General features: G+C 33.6%; 1 protein-coding gene across 2 annotated transcripts; it reads left to right on the top strand.

Moving 5' to 3' along the window:
* Positions 1-7,755: 7,755 nt before the first annotated feature.
* On the top strand, positions 7,756-17,328 carry LOC137835103 (Peptidase S24/S26A/S26B/S26C family protein). 2 transcript variants are annotated; one of them, XM_068643450.2, is made up of 5 exons: positions 7,756-7,983; positions 8,073-8,294; positions 9,853-9,963; positions 11,171-11,225; positions 16,850-17,328. In XM_068643450.2, the coding sequence occupies exons 1-4, from the start codon at positions 7,855-7,857 to the stop codon at positions 11,207-11,209; spliced, it is 501 nt and encodes a 166-aa protein (XP_068499551.1). In that variant the 5' UTR covers positions 7,756-7,854; the 3' UTR covers positions 11,210-11,225; positions 16,850-17,328. The 2 variants fall into 2 exon arrangements, with proteins under 2 accessions (XP_068499551.1, XP_068499550.1); XM_068643449.2 differs by lacking the exon at positions 16,850-17,328 and adding an exon at positions 11,387-11,611.
* The last annotated feature ends 890 nt before the right edge of the window (positions 17,329-18,218 follow it).

Genomic DNA, 18,218 nt, shown 5'->3' with positions numbered 1-18,218 from the left:
TCAGCGATCTAACTCCTTTTTCTGTAGGTCTCCAGAATTCGTGGTCGAATTCTCTCCAACTCGGGGAGTATGATGGAGATCAAGCCCAAGAGAACATGGAGGCCACTCATCAAGCTCAAGAAGAGGTGGAGGCACAAATGGAGGACGCCCATGGAGGTCAAAGTCCACCTCAAAGGATTACAAGAAGCATGTTCAAAGCCTTGGGAGCTAGAGGACATTTATTTTCCCTTTTTGTAGTGTCTTTAGTTGAAGGTGCTTAGAGGGAAACCTTAGAAACCTCTTTTGTTATAGCATCTTTTAGGTTTTAGTTAGGAGCTTTAGGGGGGTGTATTAGTAGATAGGTGTAGGAGTAGAATAGGGGGTGCCAAAGTGAAGGAAAGGATCACACCTTCCTTGCTTTGCAAATTAGCGCCGGTTCTAGATGGTTTTGGGAGGGAATTTTGAATTGTTTAGCTTTCATTTTTCAGCACCTTAGGCTATAAATAGAGGTGCCTTCCTTGTAAAATTCAGATTGGAATTCATCTAAAGAAACTATACTCAAAATTGGAGTGAGCATTTGGAGAGCTTTTGAGCTTCTACTCTAGTCTTATCTTGAAGGACCATGGTTTCCTCAAGTGGCGGCTTGCACACTCATCTAGGAGCATCCATACTTCTAGTGGCGTGATCATCCAACCTATCTTCCATCTTCATGAGCATCCTCTTCTCCTTCCTTTCTTCTTCTTCAATTTGTTCATGTTGCCTTGTGTTTTTGAGTTGTTGTTGTTTCGGTTCTTCTAATTTTCCAGCACCTATATTCTGTTTGTTTCTTAATTCTGTTCGGTACATTTGATTTTGATTCAAATTCTATTCGGTCTCTTCTTTTTAAATTCCTTTGTTGATTCAATTTGACAATATTTGGTTCATCCAAATGAGTTTGGGAATTGGTACTTGTTATTGGTGAGTTCTTGACTTAGAACCATGATCCAACTTCTAAGAAAGTGCCTCTATATTTTCCAGCTCAAGGTGATTCCTCAAAGTGTCAAGAATCTTGTTCTATGTGGCTATTGGAATCACATCAGGTCTACTAGTTGTTAGATACAATAAAGAACAAATTAAACCTTTGTATTTGGTTTGATCAACAGGTTTTCCACGCAGAGTCTTGATCAAGGTGACAACTTGTAGAATGGGTGTGTTGATTGCCTTGCATTGATCCATCTCAAACTTTCTCAGCAGATCTTTGCAATATTTAGCTTGATTTATAAAGATCCCATCTTTTAGTTGTTTGACTTGTAGACCAAGGAAATAATTCAACTCCCCCATATAGATATCTCAAATTCACTATTCATAACCTCTACAAATGCTTCACATAAGCCTTCATTTATAAAACCGAAAATGATATCATCCACATATACCTGCACAAGTATAATGTCTTCACCTTTTTTCTTAATGAACAATGTCTTGTCGGATGTACCACGGTTATAGCCTTGAGACATTAGAAAATCACTCAATCTTTCATACCATTGCCTAGGAGCTTGTTTGAGTCCATAGAGAGCTTTTTTGAACTTGAATACATGATTAGAAAATTTATGATTCTCAAAACCCGGGGGTTGTGAAACAAAGACCTCTTCGTTTATGTAACCATTCAGGAAGGCACTCTTGACATCCATTTGAAATAGTTTGAATCCTTTTATGCAGGAGAAAGCTAAGAGAAGTCTGACAGCTTCAAGTCTTGCCATTGATGCATATGTTTCATCATAATCGATTCCCTCTTCCTGGTTGTAACCCTTGGCCACCAGTCTTGTTGTTTCTTATAACAATTCCATGTTCATCCATTTTGTTTTTGTATACCCACTTAGTTCCTATGACATTCATCTTGGATGTTCTTTGAACTAGAGACCATACCTCATTCCTTGTAAACTGATTCAATTCTTCTTGCATACCCAATATCCAGTTGTTGTCTTATAGAGCTTCATTCAGATTTTTGTGCTCCAGTGAAACAAATGCCATTATTTTACAGAAATTATTCATAGACTTCCTGGTTGAGATCCCCTTTTCAATGTTGCCAATCACATTGTGTTAAGTCTCTAGGAGTTTTCCACTCTTTGGGCAAATCTGCAGTATCAACAGGTTCTTTGACAACACGTGAATTAGTTATATCTAAATCAATTAATTGATTCTTTTGAAGTACAGTTCTTAAATGATCTACTTCAAGTTCATCTACAATAGGTTTATGTAGGTAATCATCAAATTCATCAAACACCACATGCATAAATTCTTCCAAAGTAAGCAATCTTTTGTTATACACCTTGTACGCATGCCCATTAATAGCGTAGCCAATATGTATGCCCTCATCAAATTTAGGATCAAATTTACCCAGATTATCTTTCCTATTATTCAGAATAAAACCTTTGCACCCAAAAACTCTAAGATGACTTATACTAGGCTTTCTACCTTTATAGAGTTCATAAGGAGTTTTCTTAAGAATTGACCTAATTAAGGTTCTGTTTAGCACATATGAAGCAGTGTATACAACATTTGCCCAAAAATATTTGGGAAGATTGGATTCGTTTAACATGGTCCTAACAAGCTCCTTAAGTGATCTATTTTTCCTTTCTACTACACCGCTTTGTTGGGGAGTTGTAGGGGCTGAATAGCTATGGTTAATCCCATGTTTTTCACAAAATCTATCAAATCTAGCATTTTGAAATTCTCCCTCGTGATCATTCTGAATTGATTTTATGCTGCAACAATTTTCATTTTGCAATATTTTAGCCAATTTCTTGAAAGCATCATAAGCATCATTTTTAGAAACAAGAAAGAGTCCAAGTATATCTTGAGAAATCATCCACAATCACCAAAGCTTAATAGTTTCCAACTAAGCTAGCATTTCTGGAAGGCCCAAACAGATCCATATGTAAAACATCCAATGGTTCATTTGAAGAATTTATATCCTTTGATTTAAAGGAGACTCTTGTTAGCCCTTCACACATGCATCACACAACCTGTTATCTTGGAATTTTATATTTGGTAAGCCAGAAACAAGCTCTTTAGATTTTAATTTGTTTAGATGATTTGTATGGATGTGGGCTAACCTTCTATGCCATAGCCATGACTCATCATCCTTTGACAAAAGACATTCATTTACAGGGCAATTGTGCATTATATCTAAGAGATAAATATTATTTACCCTTTTACTCGTGAACAACACCTTACCAGAAGTTTCATTTGAAATTGTGCACCTGTTGGATTCAAAGTTAACTTTGTATCCCTTACATAATTGGTTGATGCATATAAGGCTATGTTTTAGTCCTTCCACATATAACACATTCTCTATTAATGTTGATCCTTTGGTTCCAACATTTCCTCTTCTAAGGATTCTTCCACGATTGTTGTCCCCATAGGTCACATGCCCTTCAACTTTGAACTTCAAATTTGTGAATTGAGTAATATCACTAGTCATGTGTTTTGAACAGCCACTGTCCAAATACCACTGGTTTGATTTTCTGCTGTTTTTCTACACAATAAACATCAATATATATGGTACCCTTTACTGTTGGGTCAAGTCAAATTATCACCTTTCCTTAGGAAGCCATTTGACTAGTCCTTTTGGAACAAGATAATTTCTTAAACTTACATGTTTTTTATGTGTGACCAAATTTCATACAATAGAAATAGGAAGGAGTAAACTTTGGTTTAAAACTGTAGAAAGAAGAAAAACTTGTTCTTGCTGGAACAAAAAACCTTGACAGCTTTTTAACATTGTTCTTTCTTCCTGGATTGTATCAAATCCCATTTTTATTAAAGACAACATTCTGTTATCCTAAGAGAGTTAAAGATTCTCCCTCCCCTTAGTGAAATTGGACAGAGTTTTTAACAACTATTGAACCTTCTTTTCCAGATTCTTACAATTTTCACAGGTTTTTATAGATGCATGCAAACATGTTAATTCAAGACTAATCAACTTAGTTTTAGCTTTAAACAATTCTTTTTCAAGTGATTTAACCTTAGGTTTAAGTATGTTATTTGCACTTCTTAGTTTATTGCATATAACAACTAACCTATTTGCTTCATCACGGGTTTCTTTGAAAACAATTAATAGTTGATCATAGCTTTCTGAATCAGTGGAGTAGTTACTAACTGAATCAGAGATTGAATCTTCATTGTTCACCATGAAACACATGTTTGCTTCTTCACTCTTAGTTGATGAATCACTTGATGAAGATACTACATTATCCTCCCAGGAGATATACATCATTTTTCCTCTGCTTCTTTCAACCTTCTTACTAGCTTGTTTGTCTTTATTTTGATTGTTTGGACAATCAACTTTTATGTGACCTGGTTAACGCAACCAAAGCAAGTGTAATTAGATGAATTTGATTAATTAGGTTTAGAGTACGTTTTCTTTAGTTGAGTTCTTTCCCAACTTTTCTTCTTCAGGAATCTGCTAAATTTCCTAATGAGAAGACTCAAAGTTTCATCTTGTCCAGAGTTCTCTTCTTCTTCACTTGTATCATTCTGCACACTGGACTTTAATGCAATACCTTTGGTTTTCCTTTCCATTGATTCTTGTTCTTTTAATCTGTTGAGTTCTAATTCATGTTCTCTAATTTTCCCGAACAATTCAACAGTGGAGAGCTTGGATAAATCTTTGGATTCAAAGATTGTTGTTACCTTAGGCTGCCAACTTCAAGACATTTCAGAATCTTGATTTTCAGCTCTTCTCTATCAAAAACTTTTCCAAGTGCAGTGAGATGATTTATAATGTGATGGAGATCAAGATCAAGAAGAAATAGAGGCCGAAGATCAAGGTCAAGAGGAGGTAGAGGCCGAAGTTGAAGAAGCTCAAGGAGACATTAGCTTACCTCAAAGGCTTACAAGAAGCAAGTTTAAAGAATTAGGAAGTAGTGGTAGATTGTTTTCTCTTTTTATAGTGTCTTTTGTATAAAAAGTAGAATGTTTAAATATATAGTTTTTAGGAAGGTGCTTAGAGGGAAACATTAGATACCTCTTTTGTAAAGCATCTTTAGGCTTTAGTTTAGAATTTTCTAGAAGGTGACTCTTCATGACTCACTATAGGCATTAGCTTAGGGGACTTTTGGTTAGCTTGTGGTGCAAGCTTTGTAAGCTTCATGACCGACCCTTGCTCCTATAAAAGGAGGGCTTAGGTCCTTCAAATAATAGAATTGATTTTTGAAGTAACAAAACTCTCCCAAATTGGTGATTGAGTGAGTGAGAATTGTCTTCTCCTCTTCCTAGTCTCATCTTGAGTGCCTTGGTTCCTCAAGTGGCGGCAATTCACACTTATCTTGGAGCATTCACACTTCAAGTGGCGTGTTCATCAACCAAGAACTACAACCACATAAGTCTTCTTTCTTCTCCATCTATTTCTTCCATTTCCATGTCCATATGAACTCCTTAAACTTGTCTTAGGCCTTTTCTTGCAATTCTATTCGGTGTTTTAGCTTCATTTGTTGTTTTGTTTGGTGCATCTTCTTCTTTGCTGAATATAATCGGTTCTTCTTCCTTTTCTAAGACTTTGTTCGGTTCATTTCACTTTTAAGGCAATTTAATCGGTTCATTTCAATACTTATACATTTTAATCGGTTCAATTGACAAGAAATGGGCTTCCATATGAGTTTTGGTGTATTGGTGCAAGTTTTGGTGAGTTCTTGAAACATAGAACATTGATCCATTTCTATAAAAGTGCCTATTCAATCTCCAACTCAAGTTGATTCCATAAAATGTCAAAGAATCATCTATATCTTGCTATTGGAATCATATCATGTGGTATCTAGAGTTTAGGTTTATTCTTGTTTGTGTTTTGAGTTGTTTGTAGGCTCTTTAATTCAATAACTCTATATTTTTGTTGTTTCCTTTCTGTTTTTAGGTTATTTTTTAGTTTTCTTGTTGTTTTCTTTTTTATATTACATTGTGCTTGTGTCATTTTAATTTTTGAATCCTTATAAGTTTTGTCATAGTCATGTTTTTCCAAGAATGTCATCAATTCTTTGTAGTCCTTTTGTTGTAATTTTTGTTTCTTGATTTTGTGTTAAGAACAGTTTTATGTGTTTATTTCTTGATCCTTTGGTGCATTTTCTTTTTAGTATTGAGTTCATACTTGTATTTTAGACCTATACAAGTTCTTACACATCATTTCCATTATGTCTTTGCTAGTTCTTAATTTTGTTTTTCATACTTCAAGACATTTCAGTTCTTGATTTTCAGCTCTTCTCTATCAAAAACTTTTCCAAGTGCAGTGAGATGATTTATAATGTGTGTAAATCGTTTTAACACATCTGCAATAGTCTCTTCTGGCTGCATTCTGAAGAGCTCATATTCCTGGATGAGGGCATGCCTTCTTGCCCTTTTCACATCGTTCGTGCCCTCATGGATTATCCATATTCAGGGCAGAGGAGATGATGTTTTTGGCTAGAGAATTATATCTTTTTCTTTTCATTGTCTCTCCATTCAGATCAAGGCTTTTTCACGGTTTCATCTTTGACAACCTACACAGGCACAAAAGGTCCATTTACCACTGCATTCAAATCCCATGTCAATAGATTCTATAAAAAATTTCATCCTAATTTTCCATAATGCATATTTCAATCCACCCAACATAGGGGGTCTATTGATAGATGCACCCTCAGCAAAAGGCGATTTAAACTCAGACATATTGAACAAAAAACTTGAGTAAGCTACAAGTCTTAGGTCTTGATACCAATTGTTGGGTTTATTAATGTCTAAGTTCAAGAGGGGGTGAATTGAACTTATAATTTTTTTGCAAAGAAAACTGTTTAATAAAACCTGACAGAAAAGAACCAATTGATTTGAGGAACAACAAATTTATTTTTCGATCTCAAGAAGCAGTTTAAGAAATATAACAGATTGGTTTTAGATTCAACAAATTTTTGTTTCACAGTTATTAGATTCAGACTTTCTGTATAGATAAGTAGTAGAGACAATATCTTACCTTTAACACAAAAGATTTACAGGAAAAATGCTTTGATGATTAAAACCAAGAGATACAATATTATTTGATTATCAAATCAAAAATTCAATTAAACAAACAACTTTCAAAAAAGAACTTTACAAATAATAGTTTCAAAAACAAAAGAATTATGAACAAGATTGATTTTGGACAATAATGCAAGGAAGAACAATAAAATTGAACCAAAGTAGGTTTAATGCATAATATAATAAAGTAAATATCAACAATACTTTAATGAATCAAATAATGTATAAAAAAGTTAATAGATAAAGTTCTATATAAAATATTGACCACCACCGATCTTAATTAAAAAAAATCATGAGATTTTTCTTCAAAAGTGTCTAAAATAAAGATCTGTTTAGCCTAGCTATGGTCTATCGGGTTAGCAGTTTATGTGGGACGGATCAATACGGACTGACGAGTTCAGAAGGTTGACCTGCCTCATCTAAATGAGGAAGTGTTGGCGGACCCAACCCACATTACCATCCTAGGTCAAATCTTGCATAGTGTATGTATATACACATATTTCATATAAATTTTAAAAATATCTAAAAATATATGAAAAAACCTGATAATATAAAATTATAGATAAAAATTTAAGACAATATTATTTATTATCCTAGTAAAATTGTTGATTTTATTTTTAAAGTAAGAAATATTTTAGAAATTTATTTTTAATTTTGGAAAAATAGTGTTAGAAAATTAGTCTCTAATACAAATACATTTTTTTATACTTCCTAATTCCTAATACAAATAAATTTCAACCATTTCTCTTCAAATATTCCGATAAATTACTGGTTGGTTGCAGACTCGGTGATTTTTTTTTTTCTTTTTTGAGCCAAGAAAATGGTGTAATAACAAGCTTCGAAAAGAAGAGAGAGAGAAAGATGAGGTTTTTGGGTTACATAGCTCAATGGAGAAGCGCAGCGAAGGAAGCGTTGGATCGCACAGCCATCACTGTGAATTTCCTGTGCTGGCTTCACTTCACCAGCAACTACCTCTGTTCCCCGTGTCACGTATTGCCTTCAAAGATTCAAGCTTTTCTGCTCCTCTTGGTGCTTTTCGGATACCCTTTTGATTCAATTGCGTGATTCGCTGCTTGCAGGCGTATGGGGTTAGCATGCTCCCCACCCTCAACGTAACCGGCGACGTCCTCCTCGCCGACCACCTCTCCCCGCTGCTCGGGAACGTCGGGCACGGCGACTTGGTTCTCGTTCGGTCCCCTCTCAACCCTAAGATCAGGTTGACGAAGCGCGTCGTGGCCGTGGAAGGGGACACCGTCACTTACTTCGACCCTATGCACTCTGAGGCTTCTCAAGTTGCAGTGGTGTGTGTGCTTAATGGTTTGTTCTTCATTTGCTCTAAAATTAATCTGTGTTTTATTCTTTTCTTTTGCTTTTGTAGTAAGTGAATGTGAAAAGAGTTTAATGGGTATAATTGTTTTTACATTGTCATCCAATTATCAAAGTCAACAAAGCAGAAGGTTCCTCACAATACGAAAGTACGATGAGGGTCATTGTACATTGTCTTGTTCTTGCACATGCACTTGCATCTGCAAAGAGACTGGCTCGGATTCAAATCCATGTCAGGGACTTTACATAATGGAATGCATTTCTGTTTCACTCATTGGTCACCAAAATGGAACTTTACCACCATGTCAGGGATTGCCCTTATGGATTGTGATTAGTTGACGGTATAAACTGACTTTACATTGGTAGATAACAAAAGTCTTTGAAATGTAACTTGTTGATGGTTTTGTTATGTTAGATAGCAAGTATGAGATTCAACCTATTGCAAAGTTAGGGGTCGATTGACTTATGAAAACATTTTTTTTTTTGTTTTCACTTTGTTTCCGTTTCAAAAAGAAAACATTTTTTTTGTTTTCACTTTGTTTTCCGTTTCAAAAAGTTTTTGTAAGAAATGCTGAAACTATTTTTCTTTTTCCGTTTTCACTTTTTCCTGGATAGACTTCAGAAACATCAACCTAAATGCCTCCTTTCTTTTCCTGTTATGAATTTAGATGAATATTTGCAGTATAGAGTATATATACATATAATTGTAATAATGTAGTAGCTTAATTGTATATCATGTAAGATCATAGTGAGTAGAGGCAGGTGTGAAAGTTTCTTTAGTCATGAGATTGAAAGCCATTGGTTGATGCTTTTAATTTGTGATTTATCATAAGTTGTTTGTATGTTGTATCGCAGTTAGATGAGTCTTTTTGACTGCTCATTCAACTGACTCAGATGTTTAGGTGACATTTTCATTAAAGAATATGTGGAACTAAGAAAATGGTTAGAGTAATTTGCTACTTCTTCTCAGTATATAGAATGGAAAAGTACAGTTGCATTTCATGACCAGGCAATAATCTAGCTGGTGCCACACAGCAGCTCTGTCCCATGTATAACATTAGCAGAAGAGTCTTAAACATAATGGAATGCATTTCTGTTTCACTCATTGGTCACTTGAAAATATGAGTTATTTGTTTATGATGAATAGTAATGTCACTCAAAATTTCACTTTGCTTTAGGCTGAAAACAAGTATTTTTTTAAGAAAAATATTCTAAGTGTTTTTTTTATGATGCAATATACTCATTTATTTTAAACCCTACACCCTAATTTTCATGTGCATGCAATTTTGATTAGGCTATCATGCCAATCCAAATACTTTTGTTTGCTGAAATTAAGATGCAATAAGTAGTTATTAACTTTCTTTTTGTTAAGAAGGTAATAACTTATTACACAATAATTTATTTATTTCCCAAGCTCTTCTTTCCCTCTGCTTGGAATTTATCTTTTGCTGGTTGCTTTGATCTCTCTGTCCATTATTTGATTTTATGTTTTAATTACTGTTATAATCTGTTTTATCAATCTTTTCTCTACAGGTGCCTAAGGGGCATGTTTGGATTCAGGGGGATAACATTTATGCTTCCCGTGACTCACGCCATTTCGGTCCTGTTCCATATGGTCTCATAGAAGGGAAAGTGTTTTTCCGGGTAAGTGTTGTACCTTGACATACTACATTCTTGTATAATTTATCACTTTAGGTTTCTCTCCTTTATCTTAAGATTGTTTGAACTTCATGATGCACTTTTCTCTTATCTCCATGTGGTCTAAATAGTTTTTATTTCCCATAACATTGCAGAGTGAGATAGAGTTGTATTGATACTGTTATGTTATTGCAGTGCTAAGTTTGACTGTTTTTTCTCGCTAGTGTACTTGGATAAATCAGTGATTTTGTAGTTGAACCAATGTTTTTAAAAGCAGACTGGTCATTGAACTGGTCAAGACTCAAGTTCAAGGTTCAACAGTCTAACCGTGATTGAACTATGGTTGAACTTGTTTTAATAAATACTGCCTGCCTCTAGTCCTTACTATGAGATTTGGTTCTTTTAATAAGACATTTTATAATTTTTATACAACATCAGATTTGTTTTACTTGTTTATCCCAATTAAATATTATGAGTATTTGTGGGAGAAATAATTAAATATTCCCTACGGCCCTTAATATAAGACATGGTTTAAAAGAATTTGTTGGTAAGGTATTTTATAGATTCTATGAAACATTAAATTTCTTTTCTTTCTTTCTCATTATTAATATTATGGATATGTGTGTTTTTTATTAATAAAAAATGAGAAAATAATTTTAGAAGTCATTAATGATGAGGGTAAATTGGTACATTGCTAACATTGTTTTATAAATTCAACAAAATCAACCGAATTAATTACTTTTATTGGTTTATGTGATTATGTTAGCAATGTCTTTTGCTGATCTTAGAAATCATAACCTTGAATAATTTGATCTATCATTGTAGTCAGAATCATACTTGAAAATGCATAAGGCAACTGCTGATATTTGTTGATCTTAGATATCATAACCTTAAATAATTTGATCTATCATTGTACTTAGAACCATAGTTGAAACTGTAATGCATAAGGCAACTGCTGATATTTGTAGCTATTGTAAGATATCATAACCTCGAATAATTTGATCTATCATTGTAGTGGAAAGTGAAAACATCATTTGCTGTGTGGAAACTAGGTCATTCTGATTAATCAGTCGAACCATTTTATGCTTTACTACAAATATTTTACATGATAGCAAAAAGGTGGATGTTAACACTTGTTGGCAAGTACAATTGTGTTCTATTTACTGATTTTAAATCTCCCGTTAAAGATATTTCAAATTCTGTATGTTACTAGGTATGGCCACCTAGCAGCTTTGGACTACTAGATCAATGAAGTAATTTTAATGAAGGTACTGTCCTTTCAGTTGTGTTTAAGATGTCTGCATTCATCTTTTGTTTAAAGTATTTATTGAACACTGTGTCCCGGACTACAGAGAAAGTGAAATCTTTAACATGAATCTCAGCTTATTATTATAGTGTTAATTACCAGGTTTTATGCCTATTGATGCAGGTGTTGAGATGTTTAAATTCTACCTCAATTCTCAATGTACAAGTCAATCATTTATTTCAAATAAATAGGCTTTAAATTGGTATGGTTTAGGAAGGTTACTACCGTTTTTTCCTCTTGCTATCTTGGCGAGAGATGGTTGACTTTACAACCTAGATCCAACTGTGTACTGTCTAATTAACTGAAATATGGAAATATCTTTATCTAGAGAGGAATAATATTTATGAATTGTAGTGGATTTGCATGGATTAATAGGGCAGAATATTGGCTGCCCTCAAGCTAATCGCAGTCAGAAAAACAAAATTAGTATTATTATTTTTTGCTAGTTTTCACATTGTGAAAAATAATTGGTAAAGAAAGTGTTTTGTAGAGATCAAGAGGAAGAAACTTTGTGAACTTCCACTAGGTTGAGACTAGACTTAATATGGCCTCACCTTAAAGAGGATGAGTGGGTTTGCACTCTGACATGATGCTCTACCAAAGATATAGAGATAAGAGAAGGAAAGTTGATGAATAATCAAGTATTAGTTTATTTTATTAAAAAGTTTCACATGTTAAACATCACTATGAACATTAGCATCCCAAGTTGACATCCCAATATTCAACAATCATATGCTATTACATGGAGAGTTGCATAAAAGGAAGAAAAATTATACAAGAACATGGGGAACCGACCCAAACCCATGCTCAGAAACAGACAACCACACTCACACAAAGGACATGACTAAGCAAAACGACAATCTGAGAGTTGATACCTAGTACAAAAAAATCTAAACTAAGATTAGAATGAAGATCATTAAACCACATAGAGCCAAGTTTATTATTGTCAATCTCAATGTTAGCAAGCCTGACATCACAACAATTGCCTTCACAATAAATGTGAGAAACCTTAAAGTCCAAAATATCATAACTTTTAAGACACTTCATCCATCTTCCACCCGAGGAATAGGCTGAGGAGAAGAAAAAGCTTGATAAACCAAGGCATAACTCACATTCTAACCACAAACATCTATAACAACGATCCACACAAATCTCTATCGCCAAAATAATAGCCAATAGTTTCGTTATAAAAGGATTTGTTAATACCAAAGAGAAATTGCCCATGTAGACCCCATGACTCCCTTTAAAAATGCCTCCACAAACATGATTAGGGTACCCTCTAGAAGCTCCTCTAGAAGCTACATCAGTGTTGATTTTAAGCTAACCAACATCAAACATCTTCGAGATGACTCACAGAGACCTAGTTTCTTTTTGGGGCCTTTGGATATCAAAGGACTTCAACATGCCAAAGTCAGTAATATCACTATTCGTACTTTTTTTAGAAGAATTACCTAACATCTTGATATGCCATTAGGTTGTGTATATCCGTCAAATCCAAATTTAGACTCTATTGAAACCTAACATGATTTTGCAGTCTCCACATCATCCAAAGAACATTAGTAATAACCACTACATGAATTTCTTTCACAAGAGGACTACTTGCAAATTTGAGAAATTGCAAAATATCATTAAGAGAGAGAAAATCAAATTTGGAAAAACTTGTTGAAGCCATGATCAGATTTTAAGAGAAATATTACACCCAAAAAAGAAATGCAAAGTACTCTAAGTTGAATCTCCTTACCAGAGAGAATTTTATTATATAAAAGTTTCCAAATAACAAGTCTTGGTAAGAGGAATGAAATTCTCCCAAATTAGACTTCCCCACTTAGAGGGATTATGAGAAGTGCGAAAGAAATTTCTAGCCAATTTTTGACTTAGGATACCAGAGTCATCCAAGGTCCAATTAGGAACATTAGGTAAATTTGTGAGAACCAAATTTTGAATATTGTCCAAACCCGAAATGTTTTGCAAAGAGAATGGCAGGCATACACCAAGCATGAGCAGCAGCTTTAGAAGCAAGATGACACTTTTCAGTACTAGGAAATACAAGCTTTAGAACGTCAAGAGTCATTCCAGAAGTTAATTTGCTCATCATTTCCAACAATCCAATGAGTATTTCCAAGAATAATATCATACAATTCAACAATACCTCGCCAAATCGAAAAAGATTTATAAATGACAGGCTTATTATATTTGGTCTCCAAAAATCTAGTTCTCATCAACTCAACCCAAGGCATGTGACTATAAGAAAAATCCCTAGTAAAACGAAGCAAATAGGCTTTATTTTCTTCAAAAATATTCATAACGTGCAATTCACCATCATGTTTGATTGCTAGTATATTAAATTCATTTGCATATTCCTATTTCATCAAACATATATTTAAATTTCATTTCTAAATCTAATTTTAAATATTACAATTTTTTTAATACAGTTTTATGTTTTTATATTCGTGCGGGGAATAAAAATTCAACCCCTTTTCCAATTTATTATATATATTAAAAAATTTAAATTCATGTTTCTAAATATTTTTCCATTACATAAAGTAATTTCTTTATAGTTATCTATTATTCAAATATAATTTATATTCATTTTTAATAAAATGCACCCAGAGGTATATCAGTAATTATTTATATAATATGATTATCACTTTTTTTAGTCACATCTTCTGAAGAAATTTTTGACTCAATTTTTTTTTCAATCTAAAGAATCTTTATCTTCCTCTCCTCTCTTTCCCTCATATCCGAATCCAAACAAAGTGGTTTAGAAATAGTTGGTCTAAAATGATCACACCTACTTTAGGGCTACCTCAAGTCAGTTAAATACGCGTCGGACTTTACGAATTTAAAATATGCGTTGGACTAAATATAATTTAAAAGACGGGTACCGATCCAACCATGTCCTAGAGCTACAATCCTCATTAAAGTAGTGTAAGCAATAATGAACTGAGACATTCTATTTTATCTTCCTAACAATATTGTTATAATTATTATTATTATTCTATTGAAGATTAAGAATTTGTTTGGATGAAAGTGAGTAGAAAGGGAAGGAAAGTAGGAGAAACATGTTATTTGGATGTAAAGTTAACAGAACTGAATGTAAAGTTTGTAGTTGATGTGATTTATGTAACTGAAAAATAAATATGATTTAATTATATAATTTATTAATTTATCAAAATACTTTTGTCTTAGATTTGTTAAGGTTAATATATTTTTTATTTAAAATAAACATGAATATTTATATTTAAAGGTTTATATATATATATATATGTTATTTGTGTCTCAATTTTTAATTAAGGAAAAAAGTTCACAATTATTTTGATTGAACCAATATTATGATGTAAAGGAATAATTTTGGTAACTAAAATTGTGTGTGTTCATGAAAACAAATGCAAATGGTTCTAATAGGCATGCATTAAAATTCATAATTACGACAAAATAATTAAGTTCGAGTACATGGAAATAAAAGAGAAAGGAAGATATACAATAATAAATGTAAATGAAGTTAAAGATTGTTCTAAACTATCGGCAAGTTCCATGATCCTATTTTCAACGATATTAATCTTGTCATGGACATGGTCGAGACCATGAGAAGGTTGCGTGATAGGGTATTGAAATCTAATTGTAGCCCTTGCATACTTTGTTGTAGTCTTCGTATACCTCCCTATATTTGGTTTAACATATTACATTATTGGAAAGCTGATCATCATGTCCTTGAATCTCAAAATTTTCATCTCCACTTTTTTGCTCTTGTTGTGGACCATGATTATACCATTTATAATGATCACATTCAAATTTTCAAAGATTTTTCATTCAAAAAAATATGACTAGAGTAATTTTGAGTTAGCCTCCAACCTTAAATAAAAAACGTACATGCCATAATATATGAGTTACAAAAAGAACATAAGGACATATATATATATATATATATATATATAATGTAATAATCCACTGCAATAGTTAAACTTCATGCATTCTTGCAAGGACAATCACGGAGATGCAAAGCATGATCCTTGTCATAGTTTAGGTCACCGAGATGGGTTAAGTTAAACTTGTGATCTTAATATTTCAAGTTTGCACCATCCAATCATTTGGAGTGATTCAAATCTTCTTCTTCAATACCTTTGTGACTAAATCGTCAATGTCGAGGAATTTCAAATTTTTGTAAAAGATTTTTATGAGATTTTCGTAGTAGTATTGATCTTTTGATGACACTATTGAACAAGAGCTTTGATGTCTCCAAATCTATGAAGATTAGTTGAAGGTCTTGTTGTTGCTTGTGTGTGTGGATTCTGGGTAGTTTGAATTTGTAAATCCACTCTTAGTTAGGATCCAAAGTTGGTTTAAATCAAATTCTTTTGAAAAAGAGTGTTTTACAAAGAAGTGGAAAAACAACCAGTTGTTTTATCGTTTCAATCGGTTGGTTTATCCTTATTCTCTCTTGTATACTATAATTTTGTAAACATGTTGTGTGCAAATCTAGAGGGTGTTATGTGATATGTAGTGTGTTGTTTGTTAAAGGATGTGTGTGTTCTTGAAGGGTTCAAGATCACCTCTTTGGTGTGTGGTTTGTAATCAAGGTTGTTGATTGCTTAGTGGAATACCCAGTGTAGATCTGTTATGTGATTCTTTCTATCCTTAATCTCATTTAAATCTGTTTTGTCTTGTTTTTATTAACTGCTGATAAAAATAACCGGTTGAGTTTCTTGAAACATAATAAAACAAATTTGTTTCTTGGCTAACTTGATTCCTTTCTCTTTGATTCTTCATTGGCTTTCTCTATACCTTCAAAGTTTGTGAAAATATTTTAAAAACAATTCAACCTCCCCCCCCCCCCCCCCCCCCACCCCCTATTGTTTAAGGCAAATCTCTGAAAAGAAAAAATGCGAGGAAATGTAAAATCAGCGATAAGAAAGAATGAAAAATCCATGACTTTTGGCTGCATAATGACTCTAGTCTTATAATTAACATACTATTTTTTTCATTTGTCTTTCATTTGAAAATTATCGTTTATGATCTAACAAATGGGGGAATGGAGGTAGGTTTGGTGGATGAGGGGTTGAATTATAAGCTTGCACGAGTTCCTTACCTTTCCTTTGGGAGTGATCCTTTTGTCTTTTTGGTTTAAAAGATGAGGAAGATATGATATTTGACCCGAAAAAAGCTAGTTTAAAGAAATTGAATTAATGTAAACATATTAATTCATTATTTAATAATTTAGAAATGAAAGTATGTAATCCTCCTTTGCTTGTAAATGAGTAGTATTTCAATTCAGTAATAAGGAATCATAATTATTCTGATTGAATATTTTTCACAATGCCTCGACTCCATAATCGATTATGGTGTAGGACACATAATTGATTATGTCCTACACCATAACTGCAAGGAAACATAATCGATTATGGGACTGAATCTACACATGGATAATTCATTTTGCTCTTGCAGCGACAATGACAAAGGATGCATGGGTTATGAATGAATTTACCAATTACAATATAATGTATATCTCATTGCTTAAAGAGAGAAATTATAGTTGGATGTTGTTAACATTGTATACAAATGATTTGAACTTATGCTAATTGATGGCAGGATTCCAAATTGAGGACCTACTACTGGGAGAATGGCTAGGAGAATCCAAGAAGAATGGGACTCAGCAGAGATTGACATATACTCTCTCTTACATGTGTTTAAAGTCATGACCTAATTGTACAAATTAGAATAGAATTTACTTTATTATAAAATAATTGGGCCTCAAATTAGGCTAAATAGCACAGGTTTTGAGCTTCAGGTAGATTAGGGTTAAAATAGGGTTTCTAAACCTACCCAGGGTTTAATTGGATCCAATTTGGTCCACATAAAACCCTAGGTCGGTCATAGTAAACTCTAACATCTAGAAACAAGTCATACAGATCATAATGGCATCACATATAATGTGTGACTAACTTGGTGCCACTTTTGAATTCCAAATTCTCCCTTTCTTTGCTTTGTAACTTGGCCTTGGCATCTATAAATAGAGGTGCAAGGCTAGGTTAAAATTAGATCAATGAACTTAGATTTATGTTATTGAATTTTCGAGCCATTACTTTTCTTAGTCTCCTCTATTTATGGTATACATCTCTCTTGATCCCTCCTTCATCTATTCAAGTGATTAAGTATAACTTATCACTCTCCATATACCTCACGGCTACTCTAAGGGTCCTAGAGCTCCTACAAGTTCTTCCTTGCTTCACTCCACCATTTGTTTATGCCAAACTCCATCCGATTAGGGTGGTAATATGGGTTGGCTCGCCTCGTATTGGCCTACTCCACATTTGGCCCACCCCACAAAATTGATTTGGGTTGAATTTGCTGGTTCGCCCCACATAAGAGTTGGCCCGTAGTCTTGCGAGCTAACCTGCATGAGGAAAAAGTGTATTTTTTTATTAGGATTTTTTTTTCGGCACCCCATCAAATTTCTTCATGCACCTCATCAATTTCAAAATTTAATTTTCATAATGTAAAAGTAAATTCCATAAATGAAAATTTAGAAGAGAAAAAAAATATTTGGAATAACCTTTCTGAAACAATTATTTTACCTTTGAAATTGGAAACAACTATTTTGATTTCCAAAATTTGATTTCGAGAATTGATGGGGTGCAAGAAGAAATTTGATGGGGAGCTAGGAAAAAAACCTTTTTATTTTTACACGGGCTAGCAGGCTGGCCCGCCCCTTCCTGCACATAGGTTGTGGATTATGCGGAGCGGACCTACGTGGGTTGACAAATCAAAATAGTGAGTCTGCCCTACGTTTTTTGTAGCGGGTTGTGAGTCAATCCTCACGGCCCGTCCCGCATTGCCACTCATACATCCAATACATCAAGGAATCCAAATTGAGAAGAAGGAGCCACTATTATTTATGGAAAAAAATCAAAAAGTTTGAGAAGAAGAATATTTTTTTCATACTTGGATACCGTAAACT

The sequence above is a fragment of the Phaseolus vulgaris genome, chromosome 5 (genome assembly GCF_051622355.1).
Source record: "Phaseolus vulgaris cultivar YP4 chromosome 5, ASM5162235v1, whole genome shotgun sequence".
NCBI classification, from domain to species: domain Eukaryota; kingdom Viridiplantae; phylum Streptophyta; class Magnoliopsida; order Fabales; family Fabaceae; genus Phaseolus; species Phaseolus vulgaris.
The sequence above is the reverse complement of the archived record's forward strand: the minus strand, read 5'-3'. Positions and strand labels throughout refer to the sequence as shown.

What these genes read in the sequence shown, in the direction of transcription:
- LOC137835103 (XM_068643450.2), top strand. Translation starts at nt 7,855, where the DNA reads ATGAGGTTTTTGGGTTACATAGCTCAATGGAGAAGCGCAGCGAAGGAA. An exon ending in AGGCTTCTCAAGTTGCAGTG is followed by an intron (nt 8,295 to 9,852) that starts GTGTGTGTGCTT and finishes TTTTCTCTACAG; the next exon opens with GTGCCTAAGGGGCATGTTTG. An exon ending in AAGGGAAAGTGTTTTTCCGG is followed by an intron (nt 9,964 to 11,170) that starts GTAAGTGTTGTA and finishes GTATGTTACTAG; the next exon opens with GTATGGCCACCTAGCAGCTT.